Source organism: Meriones unguiculatus, chromosome 5 (assembly GCF_030254825.1).
Source record: "Meriones unguiculatus strain TT.TT164.6M chromosome 5, Bangor_MerUng_6.1, whole genome shotgun sequence".
In the NCBI taxonomy this organism is placed as follows: Eukaryota; Metazoa; Chordata; class Mammalia; order Rodentia; family Muridae; genus Meriones; species Meriones unguiculatus.
In genome coordinates, this window is record NC_083353.1 from 106847806 (window position 1) to 106872623 (window position 24818).

Below are 24818 nucleotides of genomic sequence, written 5' to 3' on the forward strand. Positions count from 1 at the left end.
CCTCCCTTCCTGGTGTCCTCCCACCACAGGAGCCTCCTTTCCACTTCCTTGTCATGTAACCATTTTCTCCCCAAAGCCTCTTGTTCCTTCTCCTGGCCTCCTACTAATTTCATTGTCTGTACCCACTGTCATATCCCTTATTAACAAATATTGAACATTAGGCATGGGAACACGTGATGTTTGTTTGTCAGAGACTGGGTCATCTCGATGGGAAACTTGGCAGCTTCATTCCTGCACTTTCCAGTTCCTTAATTTATTATGTTAATGCTGAGTTGTTCTCTGGCTACCATGCCCTAGCTATGAACAGCTAAGTTGTCCTTTTCTTTGGGATTTAAATCCTGAAGAAGCTGGCTGGAACTTCACCATCCACCTTTTTTTTTTTTTTTTTTTTTTTAAACAATTGTAGATTCTCAGTACATTGCAAAGAGTGCAAAGCAGTCTTGTGTTCTTCACCCAGTTTTCCTAGTGAATGCACCTTGGGCAACTAATGGGCAATACAGGAACCAGGAAAGGGTTCCTGTGTGTTCATAGTTCTGTTGTTTTTCTCATATGTGTGGCAGTGTACTTCCACTGGAATACAGGATCCCATCCCCATACCAATGCCTGCCGCCCACCACCCCTGCCACCAGGGACCTGCATCCCAGGAGCCATAGACCTGTTCTCCATTTGTGTGATTGTCATTCAGTTTGTTGTATCCACGGACTTTTATTGTGTTGAACCTTTGGAAATTTGCGTTTTCTTTTTCTTAACTACGCTTAAGGTCCTGGAGATTTGAGTTTTGTATGAATGAATAGTATATTCATTTCTATTGCTGAGTAGTCTTGCTCTCTTTTCTGTTGCCTGATGCTGAAGGGCTGTGGTCTCCTGAGCAGAAATCTGTCTCCAAGCACAAATCCAGCAGCAAGATCACCTGCTGCAGGTAAGTTAGGGAGGCTCTGATGATAGGCTTTGTGTTTGTTTTTCTCCCCAACAGACCCATACAAGCCACTAATTACACATCACAGTGAAACTGTGGTGTTGGCCATTTGGTATAGGCTTCTGTCAGGGTTGTTTTGTTTTTTTCTTTTCTTCTTTTCTCCTTGATGGGAAAGACTTTGATTACCACCACGTGTGGTCTATATCAAGATCAGAATCTGCATCCTGTCACTGACAGGTCTGTGACCTTGAGAAAGTTACTAAATCATGTACTGATAGTGATAAAAATACCATTTCCGGAAATGCTCATAACAGCGCCAAGCCCAGGCGCTCTAAGACTGAGCAGCTTCTGGAGGTGCTCTGTGATTCAGCATTTGTTGAGTGACAAGTCAAGCCCTGTTTGAGGGCTAAGGAGACATTAGACAGTCTGTGTGCTGGGAGCTCTTATTTGGGATGGTGTCGACATGCAGAGCAGAAAGTGGGAGCCGATCTACAGTGCAGGTGCAGGCTGCCATGGGGACGTGTGCAGAGAGTCAGAAGATAGGTGCCATCTGAAACAGAGGTTGTTGCCTTCAGTCTCCCTGATTCTAGATGTAAGTGGCAGTTTAAGCTGGGCGTCTGAGTCCATGTCAGAAGTAGGAAGGAGTGATGAAACCATAGCCTGGCTGCTGCTGCCTCGCAGTGAGCTTCACAGGCTTTCCTGTCTGTATGCTCCTTTCCACCTCCCATGCCCTCCACTGGTTGTGTGTGCAGCTGGACAAACGATGGTCAGTACCTGGCTCTGGGTATGTCCAATGGGATCATCAGCATACGGAACAAAAATGGTGAAGAGAAAGTGAAGATCGAGCGGCCTGGGGGCTCCCTTTCCCCCATATGGTCCATCTGCTGGAACCCTTCAAGGTACACATGTCTGTCTTTCTCCTCGCTGGCACTGTTAGAAGAAGGGCTTTCTCAGCCTTCTGTGCTCTTTTTCTCTTCCTGACATCTTTATAGTTTAAAGTCCTTTCTCCCCACTTGCCTGGTCTGTTTGGAACCTGCTTTTTATAAATGAAATTTTTAAGAGCCTATATTGAATTTTGGAATGAATCCCAGAGACTTAGCTAGGCATATGAGATAACTAGGGCAGCAGAGAGAGAGGGAGAGAGGGAGTAAGAGGGGAAAAACAGAGACACAGAGACAGAGAGAGAGAGACAGACCCAGAGAGACCGAGAGAGAGGCTTCTTCATGAACTAATTGTTACAACTTCCTGTGCTGCTTTTCTTGTGCCATCAGTTTTTCCCTCCATGTCCAGGAGCAGCACTTTCTGGAGTCTTTTTTTTTTTTTTAATTTCCCCTGCCAAAAAGTTAAAATTAAGCCTACAAATATCCCTAAAGCCTAAAGGTCTGCAGACAGTTGGTACCTACCTGCTCAAACCTTATACATACTTTCCTTTATGCCCATGTGACTTTGAGGGTGGACTAAAAGCTTTCTTTGTGTAATCCTATAATATTATTAAACCTATCCCCACAGAGTTCTCTGAGGGTAAATTAAAGGGCTCAATTGTTCATTGTCCCAGTGCTGTTTTACAGGTGGGGGACCACTTGATTTAGGAGGCTGTTTAATTCCGTTGCCTTTCTTACAACAGGTTATTACCATCCTTCCTGAACAATTGTGTCCAGCGGAGGCCCTCTATGTGTAGAGAATGCCTTCAAAGGCCATTAGCCTACCCCAGAGTTCCTGCTGTTTGATTTTGTGGCCACAGATGACTTTGTGGCTTCAAGGTTCCATTTTTAATTCATGAGAAGCAGGATGCCCAGTGTACCTGGTGGCTGTCCTCTTCCGGGCATGGTCTAGGGGCTCCTTGGCAGGTTTTGAAATTATAGCTTCAGTGTAGTTCTAGGCAATGTGATTGTGAACATTCGCTTACTGTCTACAGCCGATGGGAGAATATCTGGATGAGCAGAGAGAACGAGGATGCTGAGGATGTCATTGTCAACAGATATTTTCAGGAAATCCCTTCCATTCTGAAGTCAACAGTGTACAGTAGTCAGGGTAGTGAGGCAGAGGAGGAAGAGCAAGAGGAAGAGGACGACAGTCCCAGGGACGGCAACTCGTGAGTGTGTCCCAGAGTGAGGACCCTCGGGAGGGCCCGGGCCCCCACAGACCTGCCGGAGCAGGTGCTGCTGAGAAGCTCCTTGGCCAAGGGCCGCAGAGCAGGGGCCCGGGGATTGCTGGTGTGGCCCCACACCCACAGAGGGAAGCCCCCTGAGAAGCATGCCTGGGTGGCAAACAGTGTAATCCTCTGAGAAAGGAGGAGAAACCGGGTAGTGAAGAGGAGAGGCTCCACCTCTGTAAACCGCCGTCTCGGAAAAGGCCCGGCACCTCTGTACGTCCCCTCTGACTTCCATGTCTGTTTCTCAAGTTAACCTCCGAGTGAGCCCCTTCCAGCAGCATTAGACATTCTCAGAGAGGCTTGCTTCACAGTGCCCAGGTAGGACTACCGTCCGCCTGAGGCTTTTTGTTACTGGATGTGTTTCCTTGGCCTCTTCCCACACCACTTCACCTTGCATTGGCTAGGACGTCTAAAAAGGGAAACCCTTTATTTTCACTCCTCATATACCCACAGTCCTGGCTGCTGGGCAGTCTCTCATTTCTCAGGGAGACGACCTGGAAGGGAAATCCTTGCAGGTGGAGTGGGAAAAGCTGAGGCAGCCAGGGTGTTGTGATTGGGCAATTATGTTCTAGATTGGGACCTTCCTCACTGTACCTTGACACCTAAGACTCGTTAGAGGAATCCAGGTTTGTGGGGTGGGAAGTGGGGACCAGAAAAGAAGAAGGGTGGCTTTCAGGTACCCATCCATCTGAGCTTCCGCCCCATTTTATTATCAACATGGTTGTTTTGGTAGGGCTCACTACCTACCCTCTGGGTGGCTGGATTGGAAACTTCTGGTGTAGTGTCTAGCAGTTGAACCTAATGCAGTGCCACATGTGGCCTCTCCATGGGTCTTCACTGGTGGCTAGGGTTTGACTTCAGCGTCAGTCAGCACAGTTCAGCTATAAGCCTTCTGCCAGCATCTTCTCCACCTTGCCCCCTTTTCTTAATTCTGAAATAGTGTCTGTGGCATTTTCCTCACTGTCCCCAGCTATCCCGGCTGGGTGTTACAGACCATGCTGCACAGATCATGCTGATGTGGCTAGTGGTATTGCCAGGTGACTGTCAGACCCTGGGCTCAGGGAAGCAGGAGTGAACAGAGGCTCAGCCACCTGGGGAGGATTTCGGTCCAGCCTTGAGACTGGACACCTCTCTTTTTCTACATTCTGAGTGGTTGGCTTCCCGTCTGAGGCCTTTCTCCTGGGTTCTGGGCCTGAAGTCCCATTCCAAAGCACAAATCTACAGGCCTCCATTTCAATGGCAGTTGTTGGTCTTCAAATTAGATTCATTCAGATTCATTCAGATTCACTTTTGCAAGAACCCTAACTGCAAGAGAGCTTGGGTGGGGATGCTATTCTTCCTTTTTGGAAGACGGAACTCTCCATCTACTAGAGTCAGCTAGCTTCCTCACTACAAGCTATGTCTCGCAGCTACCCCTCACATTTTACAGTGAGGGCTATACAAGAGAAGGTATACTTGGAAGTGCAGCCATGCTCGTCCTTCAACTTGCTCCCCAGGAACTCTGAAATGAGGGGTTACCTCCTGCTACTGTAGCCATGTCCTAGCCCAGTACATGTTCATGCCTGGGAGTCAGTGCAGTAGCAGGTCCCAGGAGGGCCAAACCTGTCTCTGATTGATGGTTGGCCTGATTGTAACACTGCCCCCAGTATGGCTGTGTAGCACTTGGCTCCCTGACAGGCTGGCCAGGGCCTTTCTTTTCCTGTTGTTTGTTGAGCCCCTAGCCACACCATCAGCAGACTGTGCCCCTTTATAACCTCTTTTGTCTTCTGTTGATTAGAGAGGAACATAATGACATCCTGGCTGTAGCTGACTGGGGACAGAAACTTTCCTTCTACCAGCTGAGTGGAAAACAGGTATGTAGCACCATGCAAACCCAGTTACACGTGTCAGCTGTAGCACACTTTGATAGTGTGCTTCTGAGATTGTGTTATTAATGACGACGCGGGATTGCTGTTTGCATCTGCATATTGAGCCTGACTTCAGGTCCTGTGCCCACTGCTTTGCTTTCTCTTCTCCAACTCTGCAACACAGTGAGAAGAGACTTAATTATGTACTTTCAGAAGTAGGGAGTAATTTGGGGATTAAATATAGGACCAGGATTGATAAAGCAAAGACATTTTTTGTCAAGCTTAGGTAACATTTGTGTAATTTTGGCCTTTTAGGCACTTGTGTTTGATGAGGCTCTGGCTTAGTAGCCACAGCTGGTATTCCTTGGTCCAGATACTGTTATGCTGTTTACAGGACTAAGTCTTTTAGTGCTCAGACTACTGGGGAGGAACTGTCACCATCGCTGCTGTGTATGTAAGAAAATTGAGGCTTTGAGAGGCAGTTGACTCAAGAGCACAGGTTAGTCTGTGGCCACAGCTAGTTTGGGACCTGACCAGATGGGTGATTGAAATCTGCATTTGCCTATCTGCTGATTAGTCTAGTGATGACTCTTTAAAAGGTGTAATTGAATTCAAAACTGAGTTTTAGCCAGGCAGTGGTGGCATATGCCTTTAACCCTAGCACTCGGAAGGCAGAGACAGCTGGAGCTCTGAGTTCAAGGCCGGCCTGGTCTACAGTGTGAGTTCCAGGACAGCCAAGGCCACACAGAGAAATCCTGTCTTGAAAAAACAAAGAAACAAAGTAAAAGAAAAAAAGAAACAAAAAATCCTGATCTTCATATGACCGATTTTCAATGGAAAGATAAGAATGTTTTTATTAAGTGCCTAAGCAATATTGGACTTTAAAGAGAGTCATTGTATTTTCCAACCTGGGATTCACTAGGCTTAAAAACAAAAAACTATGTAATTATTTTGAAAAGTGTGGTTAAGGGGAGGGTAAAAAAAAAGTTAAAAGATGATAAGACTCTGGCCATCATCTCTTCAAAGACTTTTTCTTCATTCTTTCCATTCTGTCACATTCCAGTCACTTACTTGACTGTTAAGCTCATCCAGTGAGTTGTTTTAGTCACTACTTTCTCCATTTCCATGGGGGTGCTGGGAACCCAATTCAAGTCCTCTAACCTAACCCAGGACATGCATGCTCTTAACTACTGAGCCATCTTTCCAGCTCCCTTCTTAATATTTTCAATCATGTTATCACAGATATTTTAAGGTTTTCATCTGTTCATTCCAACATCTGGAGCACCATGGCTCTGGCTTTGTTGATTGTCTTTTCTCAAATATGAGCACATTTTCCTACTTTAATTTTCTTTTAATTTTTATATGTGTCAATGTTTTGCCTGCGTGCATCTATGTACCATAGGTGTGCAGTGCCCACAGTGGCCAACAGAGGGAATCAGATCTCTGGAACAGGAGTTATAACGCCTGTAAGCTACCACATGGGTGCTGGAAACCAAACCCAGGTCCTCTGCAAGAGAAGCCAGTGCTCTTAACCTCTGAGCCATCCCCTCAGCTCCAAATTTTCCTAATTTTTCAAAGTTTGAATTACATTTATGGCATTGTAAATGGTTCATCAGAGAAACTAATTTCTCTCAGGTTCCTCTGAAGGCAAGTGTTGGGGGAAGGAGGGGGGAAAAGAGGGAAGGAGGGGCACCAGATCAGGTAGTTGGCTTTGCTGTGCTCTGCTGTGTGTTTTCAGTGGCAGCAGCCAAGATCTCAGCACAGTTCTCTGGCTCCACCTGTGAGTCATGTGTGTAGGTAGCTGAAGGTTTCCAGATGGTGAGCGGAGCTCATGTGCAGAATGGGGTTCCTTCTGACTATTTTTTCTTCATATCCCACCTCAGTGTCTTGCTCTCAGTCTCTGTGCCCACCCAAAAAGGAGCTGACAGGGTGAGTGTTGAGAGAATTTTGCCTGAGGCTGTCCCTCTTGCTCGGTTTCTGCCTGCTCTGGGCACCCACCTCTGCCTTCAGGTGGCCCTTGTGGTTGGTCCAGAGCTGATAGTTGTTACTTGGAAGAGGAAATATGGAGCCTCAGCCAGCAGCTGTCAGCCCTGTGTGTCATGACAGGCGCTGGAGTTTTCTTACTAGACTTTGTAGCACTGGTAGGTAGGAGGGAAGCTTTTGGTTGTTAGGCATTTGAAACTCCTAAAAAGGAGAGGAAAATTGAACATACTAAATTTATAATTGTAGTTTAAATTAGTTGAAGGGAATTAACTAGGTTGAAATTGGAGCTGACTATTTCAGTGGTTTTATATGTTCAAAATTGCATTCATTAAACTGTCAGCATCATTTGAATGTGCACTTTTACTAGATTTATACATAGGAAAACATTTGTAAATTGACCCTAACCTTTAAAGCAAAAACCCAATTTTTAGAGTTGTTTTCCTTAATTGAATAAAGGATAAAGGACAGTCTTTTCAAGTTAATTAGCTCAAAATAAACAGAGAGAAGCAGCTGAGGTGAGCTCTTGACCAGGTGTGAGGAGGGTGAGCAAGGGAAAGACTCTCTCTGGCCACCAGGTTGGCTGAGAAGGCCTGGCTCACTTCCTAACATTTAGGTAAGGCATTGCTGATTTTAGGGGTGAAGGGTTTGGCTAGGTTGAGGGGGAGGAGTGGGTGTTCCAGAGGGGGAGAGGTCTGTGTAGGTACTGGAATAGCTTAGGAGATAAGGCTGGGCAGCCCTCCTTGCATCCCCAACACTGCCCCTACCCAGCTAATGTTGGTAGGGAAGCCCTTACTGAGTGGGGTTGAGGACTGGTCTTCCACTTGGTGTATGTTCTCTTTCCTCAGATTGGGAAGGATCGGCCACTGAACTTTGACCCCTGTTGCATCAGCTACTTCACTAAAGGAGAGTACATTTTGGTGGGGGGTTCAGACAAGCAGGTATCTCTTTTCACCAAGGATGGAGTGCGCCTGGGGACCGTTGGGGAGCAGAACTCCTGGGTGTGGACCTGTAGAGTGAAACCCGACTCCAATTACGTGGTAAGTAGAGGAAGTTCATACGGCAGAGCATTGCTAGAGGAGGCCCTGAGCATCAGGTCAGCCATCCAGTTTCTTGGCCATTGCTCCTGACAGGTGGAGGGTAGACTGCTTCTCTCAGCCTGAGATTGACAGCTCTCTTCCACACAGGTGGTAGGCTGCCAGGATGGCACCATTTCCTTCTACCAGCTCATCTTCAGCACAGTCCACGGACTCTACAAGGATCGGTATGCCTACAGGGACAGCATGACAGATGTCATTGTGCAACACCTCATCACGGAGCAGAAGGGTAAGAGGCAGGTTTGCCTCTGCCTATAGACATCAGCAAAGGGGTGGGGCCGGGGCTGCTGACAGGACACGCAAAATAATAGGACATGTCTCCCCTGGTGTTGCTTTAACTCTTGGCAGTAGAAGGAAGATGCAGATCTCTTTGAGGATCTAGCAAAAGCAATAAAACTTACAAAAAAAGAAAAGTACCAACTCATTACATTTTACAAATAAGTCCAAGATGTGACTGGACTGAGACACAGAGGCTGAGAGGTCAGGAACTGTGAGGGCTGACCTGGATGGGGCTCTGCAGACACTTACCCTCTGGTCAGAGCCACTGTGGGGTACTTTCCCCTCTTGGTGGCTCCTTCTACTAGACAAGTAGGAGCAGTGGATAGGCTCAGGCTTGGTCAGTGGGTCGGGGATCCAGTCTAAACTCTGACAGTTGAGGTGAGTAGCTCTGCTGGTTAAGGAAGCCGAATGCCACTCAGCTGTATTGATACCTGCATCTGCTGACCACATATGCTCTCTGGATGCTGCCGACCAGATATGGCCAGATGTCTTTGCGCAGAGGTCCTGGTTAGGGACCATCCTGCAGGTTCAGTGTGACTTCTTTTGTTCCTGCCAGGGTAGACCTGTGTTTTGAAAACTCCATCTAGGTGGTAGGAGTTTAGGTTCCATCTAGGTGTAGTCACTGGGACTCTTTGGGTTGTTTACCCCACTTGGTCTACAGAGAGGCAGAACCTACTGCATGGAAGTCCCTGAGGTCAAGAAGGTTGCAGGAGTGTGGTCAGCTGTGAAATGCGTCATTATGCTGGGCTCCTCATCACCAGGGAACTACCTTTGCTGTTCAGAGGAAGAGCATAGCACTCCTCAGACACATAGGAGTGGCAGTGGCGCTGACTGCTTGACCTCCCTCAGTTTTCCCTGAAATCGTAGCACATGTAGCTCTGAACCCACTCAGCACAGCTGCCTGCACCTGGTAGGTGCTCTGGGAAGAGCTTTTAACAGATTAATTTACTATATGTGTATGTCTGAGCATATATTATGTCTGTGCATATGTGTATGTGCAATGCCTCAGGATGCCAGAAGAGGGCAATAGATCCGAAGGAACTGGGGTTAAGATGGTTGTGAGCCACCAGGTGGGTACTGAGAACCAAACCCAAGTCTTCTGTGAGAGCAGCAGGGCTCTTAGCCACTGAGCCATCTCTCCAGCTCTCTTTAAAGATTTTTTTAATGAGAGTGTCTCACTTTAATTGTCAGGAGCATTCAATAAATAAATGATGGCTTTTAATTTCTCTGCCTTTCACCTTACTTAACAACCTTTTGCTAGAGTCTTTCCCCTCCCTTTGACAGTACGGATTAAATGCAGAGAGCTTGTCAAGAAAATTGCCATCTACAAAAATCGATTAGCTATCCAGCTGCCAGAGAAGATCCTCATCTATGAGCTGTACTCGGATGACTCGGCAGACATGCATTACCGGGTGAAGGAGAAAATTGTCAAGAAGTTTGAGTGCAACCTGCTTGTGGTGTGTGCTGACCACATCATCCTGTGCCAGGTGGGCAGCGCATCCCTCCTCCCCCAGGGCAGGCATCCACCTCAGGGAAAAGAGCTGGTGGTGACTCACTGGCCGGTCATTGGCTTCCACTGTATTGGCATCTAGATGAGTCGGTTTTTAGAGAGACGAAAGCCTTGGCTGGAATGATTTTGGACCGTGGAGCATGTTGTCATACTGGGGTTAGATGTATTGCAAGACGTCCTACACGACGCAGGTTTGTTTGTTTTGAGTTAGCGTTTTACTGAGTTGCTCATGCTGGCCTCAAGTTTGTGATCCCCACTTCACTCAATGAATGCTGGGTTGAAGGCATATGTCTGTTTCACCTGTCTAGGATAACTTTTTTTTTTAAAGATTTATTTATTATGTATATAATGTTGTCCCTGCATGTATCCCTGCATGCCAGAAGAGGGCATCAGATCTCATTATAGATGGTTGTGAGCCACCATGTGGTTGCTGAAAATCGAACTCGGGACCTTTGGAAGAATAGACAGTGCTCTTAACCTCTGAGCCATCTCTCCAACCCTCTAGGATAAATTTTTATAAGCAGAAGTTTTACCTTCTGAGAGATTTCTTTTCATTTTTTCTCTTGCGGCATTAGGAATTGAACCCAGGGCCTTGCGTACATCAGGAGAGTCCTAGAGTGGAGCCACAGTCCCAGTCTTCTCTCCCCACCACCTTTTTAAAGTACTTTTTATTTTGAGACTGGGCTTTACTAAGTTTACCAGGCTGGCCCTGAACCCTCTCTTGTAGCCCAGGCAAGCCTTGAACTTGCAATACTCCTGGCCTAGCCTCCAGAGCACTCAGAATTATAGATCTGTACCAAAAACAAACAAACAAAAAACAACTGCTATGACAGCGGTTCTTAACCTTCCTAATGCTGCAACCCTTTACACTCATGTTGTGATGACCCCAGCCATAAAATTATTTCAGTGCTACTTCATAACTGTAATTTTGCTACTGTTATGAATCATAGTGTAAGTATCTGGTATGCAGGATACCTGAAAAGTGACCCCCCCAAAGGGGTCGTGACCCACAGGTTGAGAATCACTGCTCTAAGAGGGTTTGTTTTGGTTTTTGAGACAGGGTTTCTCTGTGTCAACGGCCTTGGCTGTTCTGGATCTCACTGTGTAGAGCATGCTGGCCTTGAACTCACAGAGATTCTCCTGCCTCTGCCGTCTAAGTGGGTTTTTGGTTTGCTTTGTTTTGTCTTCAATTTTTTCCCAGCATAAATTTCTGAAGTCTGTAGGCCAGTGGCAAGAGGAGTGTTGGAAGGACTGTGAAGCAAAGCCTACTGTAGGTAGAAATGATCTGTTGGAAACAATAAAAATGGCCTGTTGGAAACAATAAAAAGGAAGAAGACATTTAGGAGCCACTATAGTGTAAAACTAGTATCAAAATCTGGGTGAGAGATTGAGTCTCTTGCCACTTCAGGTTACCCCAAGTTAGAGAATAATTGTGGCAAGTTGGTGTCCTGCTGCCTCTGGCTCTGGAGGCCCAAACTGAAGATGGCTCCTGGGGAAGCCTGTGGTGGGCTGGTAATGACAGCATGGAGGAGCTGGGATAGATTACTGCTAATGGTGTAGGAAGGTGGCCCCCAGAGGGCGGGGAGCACTCTTTCTCTGACTCGCAGCTGAACCTGAGTTGCTTCCTAGGAGAAACGGCTGCAGTGCCTGTCCTTCAGTGGAGTGAAGGAAAGGGAGTGGCAGATGGAATCTCTCATTCGGTACATCAAGGTGATCGGTGGCCCTGCTGGAAGGGAAGGTCTGTTGGTGGGCCTGAAAAATGGCCAGGTGAGTCTTCCTGTGCTACCGTTGGGCTTGCTATCCAGGTGGGCACAGGTTTCCTGTATGGGATGACGTGAGATGGGTTGTAGACAGCCTGGAGTTTACTTTCATAAAGACGGCTTCCGGCCAAAGTGCAGTGGCCCTCAGACTCACAGCACGCTCACACCTGACTGAGTTGGTGCCAGAACTCCCGGCTGCACGTAGCAGGGATTAGTGGGCTTAAGGTCACCCGAAGGTGGGATTTGTTGGAGACACAGCTTTAGTGGATTGCTGGAGAGGCAGGCAGAGATTGTTCATGAGGTCAGAGCCCTCTTAGGCAGTGCCTGGATTAACCAGTATTCCTGTCTGTGTCCTAGACAGTGCTGGTCCTTAGGGTGTTACTAGAAGCTAAAAGAAAACCGGGCTGTTTGGACATATCGATTAGGAAATCTAGGCTATGAAGTTGAACAGACTCTTTCTCTGTGTGTTCATCTGCATTCTTTGCTTAAAATAAGAAAAGTTCTATGTGGGCTACATAGAAATTTGAAAGTGAAAATATAACTGCATTAGCCTCAGAGCCAAGCTGTGTAGCAGATGGCTTGTGGCTGAAGCTTGTCAGGTCTTTGCTGGGGACGGAAGTTGCGGAGCATGAGATCAGTGGGAGCTGTCAAGCAGCAGCACCCAAGTGAGGGAGAATCTGCTCTCTCCTCAGTCAGCTGTCAGGTCTCATGTGCGGCTGAGAGTATGACTTTGGGGTCAGGTTAACCTGGGTCCACATCCCTTCTCAGCTTCTCACTGGCTGTATGGCCCTGGGCAGAGGAATTTGCTTCTCTGAGGCTCAAGGTTTCCAAATAAGGACAATCCTGTGTTTCTTCACAGGGATGTCAGAAACGGGGATGTCGGTGAATGGCAGCTGTCATCATCAGCACTGTCGTTACTACTTTATACCAGCTGTCTCCCCTGTGTTTACAGTAGCCCTTCCTGTGTTACTGTATGACTCGTCTACCCTGCAGTTTGAGCAGTGTCATTAAAAATGTCCCCAGTCCGCACAGATATTAGAGTGAGTTTGGCATGTCTCAGGCCGGTTGTTGCTTCAGTGACCTCCTATGAACCGTGATTCTGGTTTCTTAAGGATGGTACACCTCCCCCACCTCCCCAACACCCTGCTTTATTTAATGAATCTTTTCTCTGCACAGCTTCTGGAGGAGTTAGTGGGTGTTGTTCTTGTAGAACACATGGGATGCCAACAGCCTGGCAGTGGTCCAGGGTCTGGTTGCCATGGTGACTCACACTTATTTCTCTGAAATTTCGCCAGATCCTGAAGATCTTTGTGGACAATCTCTTTGCCATTGTCCTGCTGAAGCAGGCCACAGCCGTGCGCTGCTTGGACATGAGTGCCTCCCGGAACAAGCTGGCTGTGGTGGATGAAAATGACACATGCCTAGTGTATGACATCCACACGAAAGAGCTGCTTTTTCAGGTGAAGTCCTAGATAGAGACACAGTCCTTGGAACAGGGACCCTCTTTGAACTTCTGGTTACGCAAGGATGCACCCAGCCCTATCTGGGAGGAGTGGCCAAGGGTTGGGACCCAGCACAGTTGTAGCTTCTGAAAAGCCCCAGGAACAGGTGACTGGGCCAGCCTCTTGAGCACCAATTTCCATGTCAGGAAGATGGGCAAGGGACCCCCTTTTCATACAGCAGCGAGCAGCAGTACTTGAGGTGACAGTGACAAGTCTGGTGACCAGGTTAATGTGTGGTGGTGATTCTTTTGATGAGGTCTGTGACCCTCTTACCCGGTTCCTATCAGTGGCTTAAGGCACACTAGGAGGGGCAGGTGGAAGCTCACCCTCTACTCACTCCACAGGATACTACATCACAGTGGGCTGCATGGACCATTTGGGGATGGACATTGTTTCCACACCCTTTAGTCCTGTGGCCAGAAGAGGTGTGTCACTGAGCAGTCCAAAGACTATCCAGCAGGCTTTTTGCCATGCTAGGGATGTTCTTTGGCCTCTTTGGAGCATTGCAAGTGGTCAGAACTAATTTATATGAAGTGGGGAACTCCTGAGGCTAGAGCCTCTGCTCTCTGCTTTCTCGTGCAGAGTTTACCAATGTCATGAGTAGACCTGGGTCCTCTTCTAAGGTCCCCTTGTCCTTGGCAGAATCAGCAGGGTAGAAGTGCCTGGCTTTTTTCAGTCAGTTGAACAAGGCTACCTGGCTGCCAGTAGCCCAAAATGACTTCACTTATTATCACTTTATGTCACAGAGGAAGCAGAAGGTTTAGGGGGAAGAACATTGTCTTCAGACTGACCTGGGTTCATGGACCTCTGTGAGTCTCTATTTCATCTGTGGCTAACATGAAACTGCCTTTTTAACATGAAACTGCCTTTTTTTTGAGAAAGGATCTCTTCCATAGCTCAGGCTAACCTCCAGCTAAGGATGAACTCTAGGATAATCTGTTACTTCCACTTCCTAAGTACTGGGTTAGGGAAGTGTCCCACCCTACCTGATTTATATTGTGCTGAGCTCAACCCAGGATCTTTTGCCTGCTAACTAAACCACATTCCCTGTTCATGAAGCTAACATGAAGCTAGAAGTTACCTGCTCACAGAATTGCCGTAGGAACAGCATAGGAGCCAACAAGATGCTATTGTGTGCTAAGTGCTGGGCCTAACTAGCCCTAAATGTTGCCCTTCCCTCCAGCCTCAGCACTCCCACCACCTGGACCTGAGGCCCCTCCCTCAGTGTGTCCTGTGTGGAGATTGGAAAGGTGCATGGCTCCTTGCCCTTACCTTGGCTTCTCTGGAGAACTAGCAAAGGTGGCTTTCAGGTCTTGCCAGGAGACACAACTTTCCTAGTCTCCTATTCACCACATTTGCCCTTTCAATGAAAAACACCGACTTTCCTCATTAAGACATAGTTCATGCTCAGGATAGAAGACTAGGCAGTCAGGGTTGAGCCTCTGTTGTTCCAGGCCTCCAGGGCTGAGCAGAACATTGGTGGAGAGGGTACCTCCCTGGGTGACTGTTTTTGTTGTGAGAATGGTACATGCATAGACAATGTAGTTTATAATTTTGAAAAGAGCTTCCCATTCTTCGCTTATTATAAAAAACAATGGATGTTCATGACCATCCGTTTGAAGAAAGAAGCCAGAGAAGCAACAAGCAAAAAAAAAAAAAGGTGGGGGGAGGCAAAGATAATAGAAATCCTTTGCAATTCCACTCATCCAAAACAGTCACTGTTAATCTGCAGGGGCAACACTTTCAGCCTCCTCTGGATAGGTAGGGATGTCTGTGAGTGTGTGCGCATGTGAGTGTGTGGTGCTGGCATGGAACTCAGGCCCTTATACATGCTACTCAGCTACCACAGAGCAGCACCCTGCCCTTTTTCTTAATAGACATGGAATCCCACCTTGTTGAATTTCCGCTTACTGTGAAGTGATTAAAATACAGGGGGATAATAATTTATTTTGAAAATAGCACATATCCATCACCAGTACATAGAGAAGTTTGCCTCATCCTTTTTTTATGATTCCCCTTCCTTCCTTCCTTCCTTCCTTCCTTCCTTCCTTCCTTCCTTCCTTCCCCTTCATCCTGCTGTCAGGACTTTAGTGTGACCCAGGCTTTAAGAAGGGTGGGAGTGAAAAGTGGGAGGGGTGTCAGTGCCTCACAGCCCTCTGTCCCTCAGGAACCAAATGCCAATAGTGTGGCCTGGAATACCCAGTGTGAGGACATGCTTTGCTTCTCCGGAGGAGGCTACCTCAACATCAAGGCCAGTACCTTCCCAGTACACCAGCAGAAGCTGCAGGGCTTCGTGGTTGGCTACAACGGCTCCAAGATCTTCTGCCTTCACGTCTTTTCTATGTCTGCTGTGGAGGTGCCACAGGTAACCCAGAGGCCTGTCACTCTTCTGCCGCTGTAGAACACACAAAACAGAATGGTCAGGCCCTCAAACTGGTGCTAAGGGCAGCAAAGAGAGGGAGGGGGAGGTGTTGAATCTGTGATGTTGCAAGTCACTGTGGACTTGGGTGTGTTGTGTGTAGCTGTGTGTTTCTGGACAAGGAGCTCAGCCCCATTGTCTTAGTTAGGGTTTCTGTTGCTGTGATGAAACACCATGACCAAAAAGCGAGCTGGGGAGGAGAGGGTTCATTTGGCTTATACTTCCACATTGTAGTCCATTACTGAAGGCAGTCAGGACAGGAGCTCAAACAGGGCAGGAACTTGGAGGCAGTAGCTGTTGCAGAGGCCACGGAGGGGTGCTGCTTACTTGCTAGCTTCCCATGGCTTGCTCAGCCTGATTTCTTATAGACCCCAGGACTAACAGCCTAGGGGTGGTCCCATCCACAATGGGCTAGGCCCTCTCCCATCAATCACTAATTAAGAAAATGCTCGACAGGCTGGTCCTCAGCTCAACCTATGGAGCCTTTTTTTCCCCCCAGTTAAGGTTTCCTCTTCTCAGATAACTATAGTTTTATGTTACGTTGACATAAATCTAGCCAGCACACCCATTGGCCTCCTTTCTTTCTGATCCCCTTCCTGCTGCATTGTGTTAGCCATGTGCAGTACTGTGTTAGCAGCAAGTCCAACAAGGTGGATGCACCAGTGCTTGAGTGGTAGTGCTGTGTAGGAGGAGAGCAGGTAGAGTAGGCACTGAGGGCTGTGAAGCAGAGAGGGCACGTGGCACCCTGCACAGTTCCCTGAATCTAGAGGAAGCCAGCTAGAAACTGGGGTGAGAGTATGGAACCACAGATTAGGGGAAGGGAAGGAAAAACAGACAAGAGAACCCAGACAACCCCCACTAGTAGCTGACCTAGTTAAAGCTGTCCTAGCTGCCTGTTTGTCCCTGAAGTGAGTGACATTCCCTATAGAACTGTCATAAAACCAAGGCAAACACTAAGGAGAAACTTGAGCCATAGCATCCCATCTTCAAGAGAATTTTTTTTTAAAGATGTATTTTATTTATTTATTACATATACAGTGTTCTGCCCATGTGACAGCAGAGGGCACCAGATCTCATTATAGGTGGTTGTGAGCCACCATGTGGTAGCTGGGAATTGAACTCAGGACCTCAGGAAGAGTAACCAGTACTCATAATCTCTGAGCCATCTCTCCAGTCCCGAATATATTTTATTTTTTAAAATGTGTGTTTGTGCATGTGTGTTGGTGATATGGAGGACAGAAGAGGTACAGATTCTGTGGAGTTGGGAGCCACCTGTCACGCATGCTGAGAATGTCCTCCCTTGACCACCGAGTCATCCCTCGAGACCCCAGATATTATTGTACTTACTGTACTGAATATGGACTATAAGCAAGAGGATGGGAGCGCTTAGTCACTTCATGCCATCCTGTGTTTTAAAATGTGTTAAGTTTGTTAGTATGTGTGTCAACGCCTGTGACTGAAGGTTCCGGGACAACTTATGGGAGTTGTTTTTCCTGTTGTTGGTTCTTGAGGTTGAACTTGAGTTGTCATACTTGTACAGCAAAACTTTGACCCTGTGAGGCATCTTGCCATCCCCTATGTCATTCCTTTTCACCTGATATTTAGCTGTTCCAGGCCTACCCCTCTGGTGAATTTTTTTTTTTTATAGATATATTTTATTTATTTGTTACATATACAGTGTTCTGTCTGCTCTCCAGCAGAGGGCACCAGATCTCATTATAGATGGTTATGAGCCACCATGTGGGAATTGAACTCATGACCTCTAGAAGAAGAGCCAGTGCTTTTAACCTCTGAACCATCTCTCCAGCCCTTCTTTAATGAATTATTGACTGTAAGGAAGCAGTCTGACCTAGTAGTATAGCTCATGCCTATAATCTCAACACTTTGAGGCTGGGGTAAGAGGATTTTGAGTTTAAGGGCAGTTTAGGATAAATCACAATACTTTTTCTTAAAACAAAAACAAAGCAAAGCAGAACCCACTAACAACAAAAACAATCACCAAAACTAAACACCCTAGTCTGGCTTTTTGCCCAGCAGTCTACTGGAAATGTTGTGCCATGTCGGTGAATATACTTTACTAGACTTTTCAAACAGTAAGACGATTGTAGGCCCACATGTATGTGTGAGAAGTTACAAGCGATTCCTTGTGTGTGTTGCTCAGTTCCCCATAGGTTATTGCAGTTGTTCGTATGCTCCACCGTGCAGCCTGGAGCGCCTTCCTGCCCCAAGCTCCCATGCTGTCCCCACTGTGTCCTCATCTGTCCGTAGTGGATGCAGCATTTCTGTCGCAGGACAGTCCCTCGCTTATTCCCCCAGCACCTACTATTGGGCATTTATCCTACTGGCAGCAGAGTCTCATTGTTGGCCCTGGCTTTGTTAGAACTCTCTGTGTAGACCAGGCTGGTCTCAAACCCACAGAGATCTTCCTGTCGTTGCCTCTGAATGCTGGGATTAAAGGTGTGTGTCATCACAGCTGGCTGCCCAAAGCTTTTTGCTTTTGTAACTAATGGGTATCTTCCTAGTATCTGACCTGACTCAGTATACATTCCAAGAAGGGAACTTGCTGGTCCAGAAGCCTTGTACATTGAGTGATATACAGACATTCTAGACTGCCTTTCCTCTAGCATGCTCTGTCAGCCTGCCTGCCTACACAGACCTGGTCTACAGACTCCCCCGACTCCTTTCCCAGGGCCGTGGAAGCCCTTGTTACTTCTTGGTGCGGGCGTTCCTGCAGCAGAGTGCACATCAGCTCCTGATCCACACATAGTGAGTATTCAGGCAGTGGCAGGGCATTCTGAGGTGACTAAACAGCAGAAAAGAAGAAAGCTTGAGAGCTGGGAAAAGGGTGACATGTGGTGGAAGGTGAGGACAGCACCGTCTGCCTGACTTTTTCCTTGCTGTCCTTATCTGCTCCCTGTCAGCATCCTAAACCCAAGCACCACATCTGCTAGGAGCCCACTCTTCCTTCTCTGTGCCGAACAGGCTTCGCTTATTAATAGGTTTTCTCTCCTGACTGCTGTCCTAACCTCAAAAATAAATGCAGTTGCTGCTCCCTGATTCTGGTCAGGCAGGAGGACCCAGGGGGGCTGCCGGGGCTCTTTCTGCCAGGGCCTCCAGAGTCAGTAGCCAAAGTCTCTGTTGGTTGCAGCCTTCCTGCTGATGCAGCAGGCCAGAGGTGCCAAGCATTGGGAAAGGCCTTCTGGAGACAAAGGCAATGTTTATCTGTTGCCTCTGCCTCCAGTCTTGCGGTTTGGGCCTCCAGACCAGGCAGAAAGCCCCATTTTTGCTCTTGGGATTTTTGGTTTCCTTTCGAAATTTATATCATCTTGTGCAAGAACTGGTGTGTCCAAGCTGCCAAGTAGGGCAGCAAGCCTGAGTTGTGCTCATGACGTCATACTTGGAATACAGCAGCCAGATAAGGGGTTGCTCAGAGGAGACTGGCTCATTAGTATGTCTTTCAAACCCTCCCTCAGGTTGTGACCCCTGCTGTGTTACCAGTCCATCTTGTGCTGCATTTTAATGTCCCCTTGTCATGGGGCAGCCAGTGTAGAAGGAAGTTCTGCAGCTTGGGAAAAGGAGCCCTGGCTTTGGGTTCTGATCCTGCAACCTGATCTAACTGCATCCTGAATTCCTCGTCTCCCTCTTCAAGGCCTCATTTCTTTTCTTTGTAATGGGGTCATTGGTTTTTTGTTTTTGTTTGTTTGCACAGGTGCTTGCCATGTTGCCCAGGCTGGTCTTGACCTCCAGGGCTAAAGTGATCCTCCCACCTCTACCTCCAGAGCAGGCTAGACTACAGTTTTGCCAGTGTGAAATGGGGCTAATTACATCCATTTTCAGGTTTTGCCCGTCCTGATTCCTGTTATTATTCCTTCTTATTACAGACAGTCATGAAATAGCAAAAACCACAAAACCAAACTAAAGTGGACCAGAGCGTTTGAAGAGTCTAGAAAATAGAGCTCATTGTGAGGGCAGAGTGGGTGGAGTTTGAGAAAGATTTAAGGAGGTGATGAAACCTGTGTCTAGGGGGTTGGATACTTTGCCTCTTTCAAAGTGTCTCATTGGCCCACAGTAGCCTGAGCTGGGCAGAGTCTCTAAACAGAAGGTAGCACATTTCTCCAGAGGGTACCTGGTGAGGATATGGCTGAGCCAGGCCTGGGTGCTAGCTCAGCTGCTGCTAGTCTGTGGCCAGCTGCCTCCCGACAGTAAGGAAAAACAAGCTCCTGGAAACAGCTGTGTCTTGCTGTCAGCGAGTAGACTGGCTTGAAAGGGAGAAGGTTTCTTTTAATTCTGAAGGGAAAAAAGGACCGGAAATTTCAAAGATCAAGTCCCCAAATAGAGAAAACAGCGTTTCCAGTTCCACATTTGGGAACCATTAGCACCGAGGTACTGGCTGATTGAGCTCTACTGCCTAGGAATCCAAAAGGGAGACAAGGATTCCTGAAGCATGTTGATCAGCCTCAGATCACCAGCTCAGCTTTAGCCTGATGTGTGCTCATGCATGTGCATGCACATACACACACACGTGCACACGCCTACACACACACACACGGCAAGAAGGAGCACAGAACCAGGAATATCAGGTCATCTCTTGCTCTGGCTTTAAGTTTTTAGTTTGCTAGGTCTGTGTCCTCAGGCAAGTCAGGTGTCCTCCAAGAGGCTCCCTCTCCTGGGCTGTTATCGCCTCCTTACACAGCGCTGTTAGGGCAACTTGAAAGCAAGTCTTAAAAAAAGAAGTCATTAGGGAATACTTATAGATATTCTTAGCCAGGCAACTTGGTCTTGAGGGGAGCGTTGGTCTTCAGCACCAAAGACCTCAGGGATTTGTTCTCAGATCTATCTACACAGAGGCCAAGAGAAGCTCAGACTCCTTCTCTTGGGGAAAGAGTTTCCAGGAGGGGCCTGTTAACAGTTTTTAAAAGCTAAGCAGGCATTCCCAAAGCACATACAAAGGACAGATCCTTCCCAGAGAAGGTGACATCTTAGGGTCGATAGACCTAGAGAAGGGGAGGGCAGATGACAGCCAGAAGTCTATGGTGGGAGCACTGTTGGCCAGCAGGAGGGGGTGGCAGAAAAGAAGGCACCCAGGCGGGCCAGGGTGAGGCTGCAAAGGTGCTGATTGATGGCTAAAGTTTGAGGTAGGTGTTTCCGGTGATGTCAGTGTGAACATCTGGAAGTAGGCAGGTGGAATGTGACTCTTTCCACTGCTCTGAACAGACTATTCTCCTTCTCCTTGATGTCCTGCAGTCTGCTCCGATGTACCAGTATCTTGACAGGAAAATGTTCAAAGAAGCCTACCAGATCGCTTGCTTGGGAGTGACAGACACTGACTGGCGTGAACTGGCCATGGAAGCTCTAGAAGGCCTAGAGTTTGAAACTGCAAAGAAGGTATGCATCTAGTCAGTGTGTGCCAGAATTTGGGTTTTGGAAGGGTCCCTTGAGGCAGAAGGAAGTCCAGGTAACAGTAAAAGGGCAGAAACAACTCTAAAGGGTTCTGAAGTCAAACTGCTCTGAGTTCCAAATCTCTCCTCAGGCACCCCTTTCCCAATGGGCCTGGCAGTAACAACCTTCCCAGGTTGTTTCTCTGGAGGGTTCTGGAGTATTAGGCCCTGTCCTCACCAAGTTGAGAAGATCTAAGTGGATAATGCCAGTAAAACAGCTGGTTGATTATGGCTATCAGTCTTGGTAGCAGTCATTTATGTGAAGACCCTAGATAAAGCCTGTGCATAACAGTAATAAAATATCTCTTACGCTGGATATGAGCATCAGCCATTTATCACAGTACCTTTGTCCTTAGCAGGCTTAGTTCAAAAGAGATGGCCAGGCTCTCTGACTCCCACAGCAGTGTGGTAGGGCCCCCTACCCTCATGACATGATTCATAGTGTAACTTCTAGTTTAGTCAATTAAAGCCAAAGAAATGGCCAAAAACATTTAACCTTTCTCTAGCCATGTTAAAAGGCCCAGGTGTGTTTTCCTCTGATAGATTGAGGGAGAAGAAGGAATGACTGTCAGCCTCTCCCCTCCTCCTTTTCCCTGCTTTCTCTCCCATAACCAAGTGGAGAGTCTCCTTTTGTCCAGGCTACTGGTACTGAAGCACCTGCAGACATATATGGTGCCTGCCTCCTGTTAAATGGGGGACAACTGAGTCAGAGCACATCTCAGAGCTGGCCTCTTTCTCTCAGCCTGACCTCCCTACCCCTGCTTCTAAAATGAGGTTGTGAAACGCATGGTGCTCGTTCTGTATTTTGTGTTCACTCTTGAGGCCTCCCCAGGCCTGGTAAAGGGGAGTTTGGAGTGGCTGTGCAATTGCCAACCAAATCACACAGAGCTGGAGGTGTCACAGCTCAGTGGTAACTCACTGGCTAGCATGTACAAGGCCCTGGTTCAACCTACCCAATAATTTCCTACATATTTTTATATCAGATAAGCATTGAAAAAGTATTAGACTAGGGCTTGGGAATTCAAGGGAAAGGGGAGGCTTCTCCAGAGGAACTTCCTTCTCCTGCCCCGCCCAGAAATGCCAGCAAGCGAAGAATAACAACAGGTTCTTAGGATGTCTTCATGCTTTAGCTAGGAATAAAATTGTCTTCCCCTTGGGGCTGGAGAGATGGCTCAGAGGTTAAGAACACTCGCTGCTCTTCCAAGGGTCTTGAGTTCAACTCCCAGCAACCAGATGGCTCATAACCATCTATAGTAAGGTCTGGTGTGCAGTCAGAATGTTGTATAAATAAGAAATACATCTTTAAAAAAATTGTCTTCCCTCTAGATTGTTACCCCTTTTCACCTAGAACCTAAAACGAGCTCATGTTAGAATTGCCCTGAACCACACAGCATATCACCTCTGTGAGCTTCTGAGCAGATGTCCAAATAGAGGGAACTGAAATTAGGCTATAACCTTCTATTCACTTCATATCCCACCTTGCATCCCAGAACACTGAGAATAAACACAATCATATCAAAGCACTGGGTTCTTTATTAAAATGGTGTTCTTCGTCATTTTCTTGACAATTGAAAATTGTGCTTTTCTCTCTTGTGGGCAGCATGATATTTAGAAAAGTCATGAAGCTTTGACCATAGACTTTGACTAGTGTTTTTTCTTAGTTCTGAATCCTTGGCTTTCCTCTCCCCTGGGTGTCAGTCACTCTGGGCTCAGACTTGTGGAGGGAGGGGCCTGGCGCAGATGGGTATCTCCACTAGATGGCACAGGAGAGCTGCTTAGTGCGCCTCCTGCATCTGCTCCCTGCGCCCCACTTCCCTCTGTGAAAGTTATTCACCGTCTTGTGACTGACCACTCCCCAAACCACCCTGCCTCTGCGGTATAGCAGGGCTGAAGGGTGACAGCGACAGATCTATCAAAGTCAAGATTTCAGTGCCCAGAACCAGAAAGGCCCTTTGACAGGGTGTCACTTGCTTGCCTGACCACAAGAAGGTGGCTGGAGCCCAAAAGCAGGAAGGAAATAGGCTCGAGGTCCTGCCAGGGCTCAGAGCTGGGCTGAGACCTGAGTTTCCTTTTTCCTGCTCTGCTCATTACCAGGGACCAACTTCTGTACTTGTTTTAAGAAACACAGATCAGGAAGGCAGCTTGTAGACCTTTGACATATTCCTGCATGACCTTTATTCACACACTGCCTGATTTACCCTTTTACCAGTTCTTCAAGAAAAGCATAGTCCTGGGCACTGTGGAATGTGCGGGTTACCCCAGCTTCTCAGCAGGCTGAGGCAGGAAGGTCCCTTGAGGGCAGAAGTTCAAGGCCAGCCTAGGTAACATAGTATGTCCCTATTTCAGAAAGAAGGCCACTTGCCAGGTCCCTGCTGGGCAGTGCTTTGCCTAATCCTGCCACTGCTCGTGCTCAGACAGGAAGTGTCCTCCCTGGGGTATCTGCCTCACACTCTTATAGCTCTTGGCTCAAGGAGATTTAGCTTTCTGTTTAATCTGCCTAACTTACCCTTTCTACTGTGAACCCCTGAACTAGGAGGGGGACAGAGGCGAAGTGAAATTCATGTGCCCCCAGCCTTTGGATAGATCCTGGCCCTGTAAGGATGAAATCACACTGTGGTCATCTGTGAGGCAGCCAGAAGCTGGATGGCTTGATCATTTCCCCCATTCTTCTAGCATGGAGGGTGCCTAGCAGTGGCCAAGGGCTGTTGTGCATTCTAAACCATAATGGCTGAGGACCGCTGCTCTTGGAACGTGTCAGTCCATTTCACATGGACAACACAGAAAGCACAGCTGGGCAGAAATGTTGCCAGCGGAGCACATGAAGGTCAGTTCCCCTAAGCCCCTTGTGGTACCTGAAAGCAGCAAAAGGCGCTTCACTGGCACTTGCCGGCTGCCTGACCCTCAACCTTCTAGAAATCCATGCATTAGACATCTCTGCCTCTGCTGGGAGTTCAAGCAGAAGATGTGTGGCCAGGGTTAGCGTGCAGTTTTACTTTGTAGAGACCAGGAGATTATTCCCCACCACCCTCCTTTAGAACCATTCTTTCCTGAGCTTTTCTCTCCTCTCCCCATGTGCCTTTTATGTGTAGCACCACTGAGTTAGCAGAGCTGCTCCTGCTTCCCATCCACATCACAGAGAGAAGCATGCAGGCCCTTGTCTGTTTGTCTTGCCTACTCTGCAGATGCCATTGTCTAGAATCAGCCCGGCCTGCCTTTCCATTATGAGCAGTGTCTGACAAGGAGTCCCACTGCAGACTACAGGATCATAGTTCTGTTTTACCTAATCCCAAAATGATTGATGCTCCCAGGACTTCTTTACAGGTCTTTGTAAGGACTAATCCTTGAGATGAAGACAGGCTGCGCCTCGCTGGGTGGCACACCTCCCAAGCACACAGGGATGAATCGAGCTTCCCACTCCTGCTTGCTGGCTCTCTTTTTAGAGCTTGATGCACCCCACCCCCACCAGCCTGTGGAGAACAAGAAGGCAGCTGACTCTGTTCTTATTCCCTTCCCATAGGCCTTCACCAGAGTCCAGGACCTTCGATACCTAGAGCTGATCAGCAGTATTGAGGTAACTGATGAAACCATCTTCCTTCTCAGGATCCCAAGGACATGGGGACACAGGCCCTGTAGTCTGTTCTGGGGGAGAGAGTGGCCGCATGGAGGCAACACCCAATTAGTCAGTTGGTAGTTGAATGAGGCAGAAGGTTTGGGTCTCTCTAAGCTTTGGTGCCTCGTTCCTAAGATGAGGTATATGTACACTGGTCAGTGGTGGTGCTCATCTTTAATCCCAGCACTCAGAAGGCAGAGGCTTGTGGATCTCTGTGAGTTCAAGGCCAGCCTAGTCTACAGAGTGAGTCCAGGACAGCCAGGGATACACAGAGAAACCCTGTCTCATAAAACCAAGATGGGGTCTGT

The 24818-nt window shown here is 47.7% G+C and overlaps 2 protein-coding genes across 5 annotated transcripts in view; one reads left to right on the forward strand and one right to left on the reverse strand.

Moving 5' to 3' along the window:
• Window positions 1-24818, reverse strand: part of Rpl32 (ribosomal protein L32) — a 114895-nt gene that overhangs the window by 63791 nt on the left and 26286 nt on the right. The gene's annotated exons all lie outside the window — the stretch shown is intronic.
• Window positions 1-24818, forward strand: part of Ift122 (intraflagellar transport 122) — a 68143-nt gene that overhangs the window by 21964 nt on the left and 21361 nt on the right. For 2 of the 4 annotated variants that reach the window (XM_060383982.1, XM_021641005.2), the window contains exons 6-17: window positions 853-919; window positions 1669-1815; window positions 2832-3008; window positions 4846-4921; window positions 7744-7935; window positions 8083-8221; window positions 9556-9758; window positions 11411-11548; window positions 12837-13001; window positions 15211-15408; window positions 20707-20847; window positions 24418-24471. In XM_060383982.1, coding sequence (XP_060239965.1) covers window positions 853-919; window positions 1669-1815; window positions 2832-3008; window positions 4846-4921; window positions 7744-7935; window positions 8083-8221; window positions 9556-9758; window positions 11411-11548; window positions 12837-13001; window positions 15211-15408; window positions 20707-20847; window positions 24418-24471 — 1697 coding nt within the window. The remainder of the gene's footprint in view (window positions 1-852; window positions 920-1668; window positions 1816-2831; window positions 3009-4845; window positions 4922-7743; window positions 7936-8082; window positions 8222-9555; window positions 9759-11410; window positions 11549-12836; window positions 13002-15210; window positions 15409-20706; window positions 20848-24417; window positions 24472-24818) is intronic. The other 2 variants (XM_021641006.2, XM_021641004.2) reach the window with 1 other exon arrangement.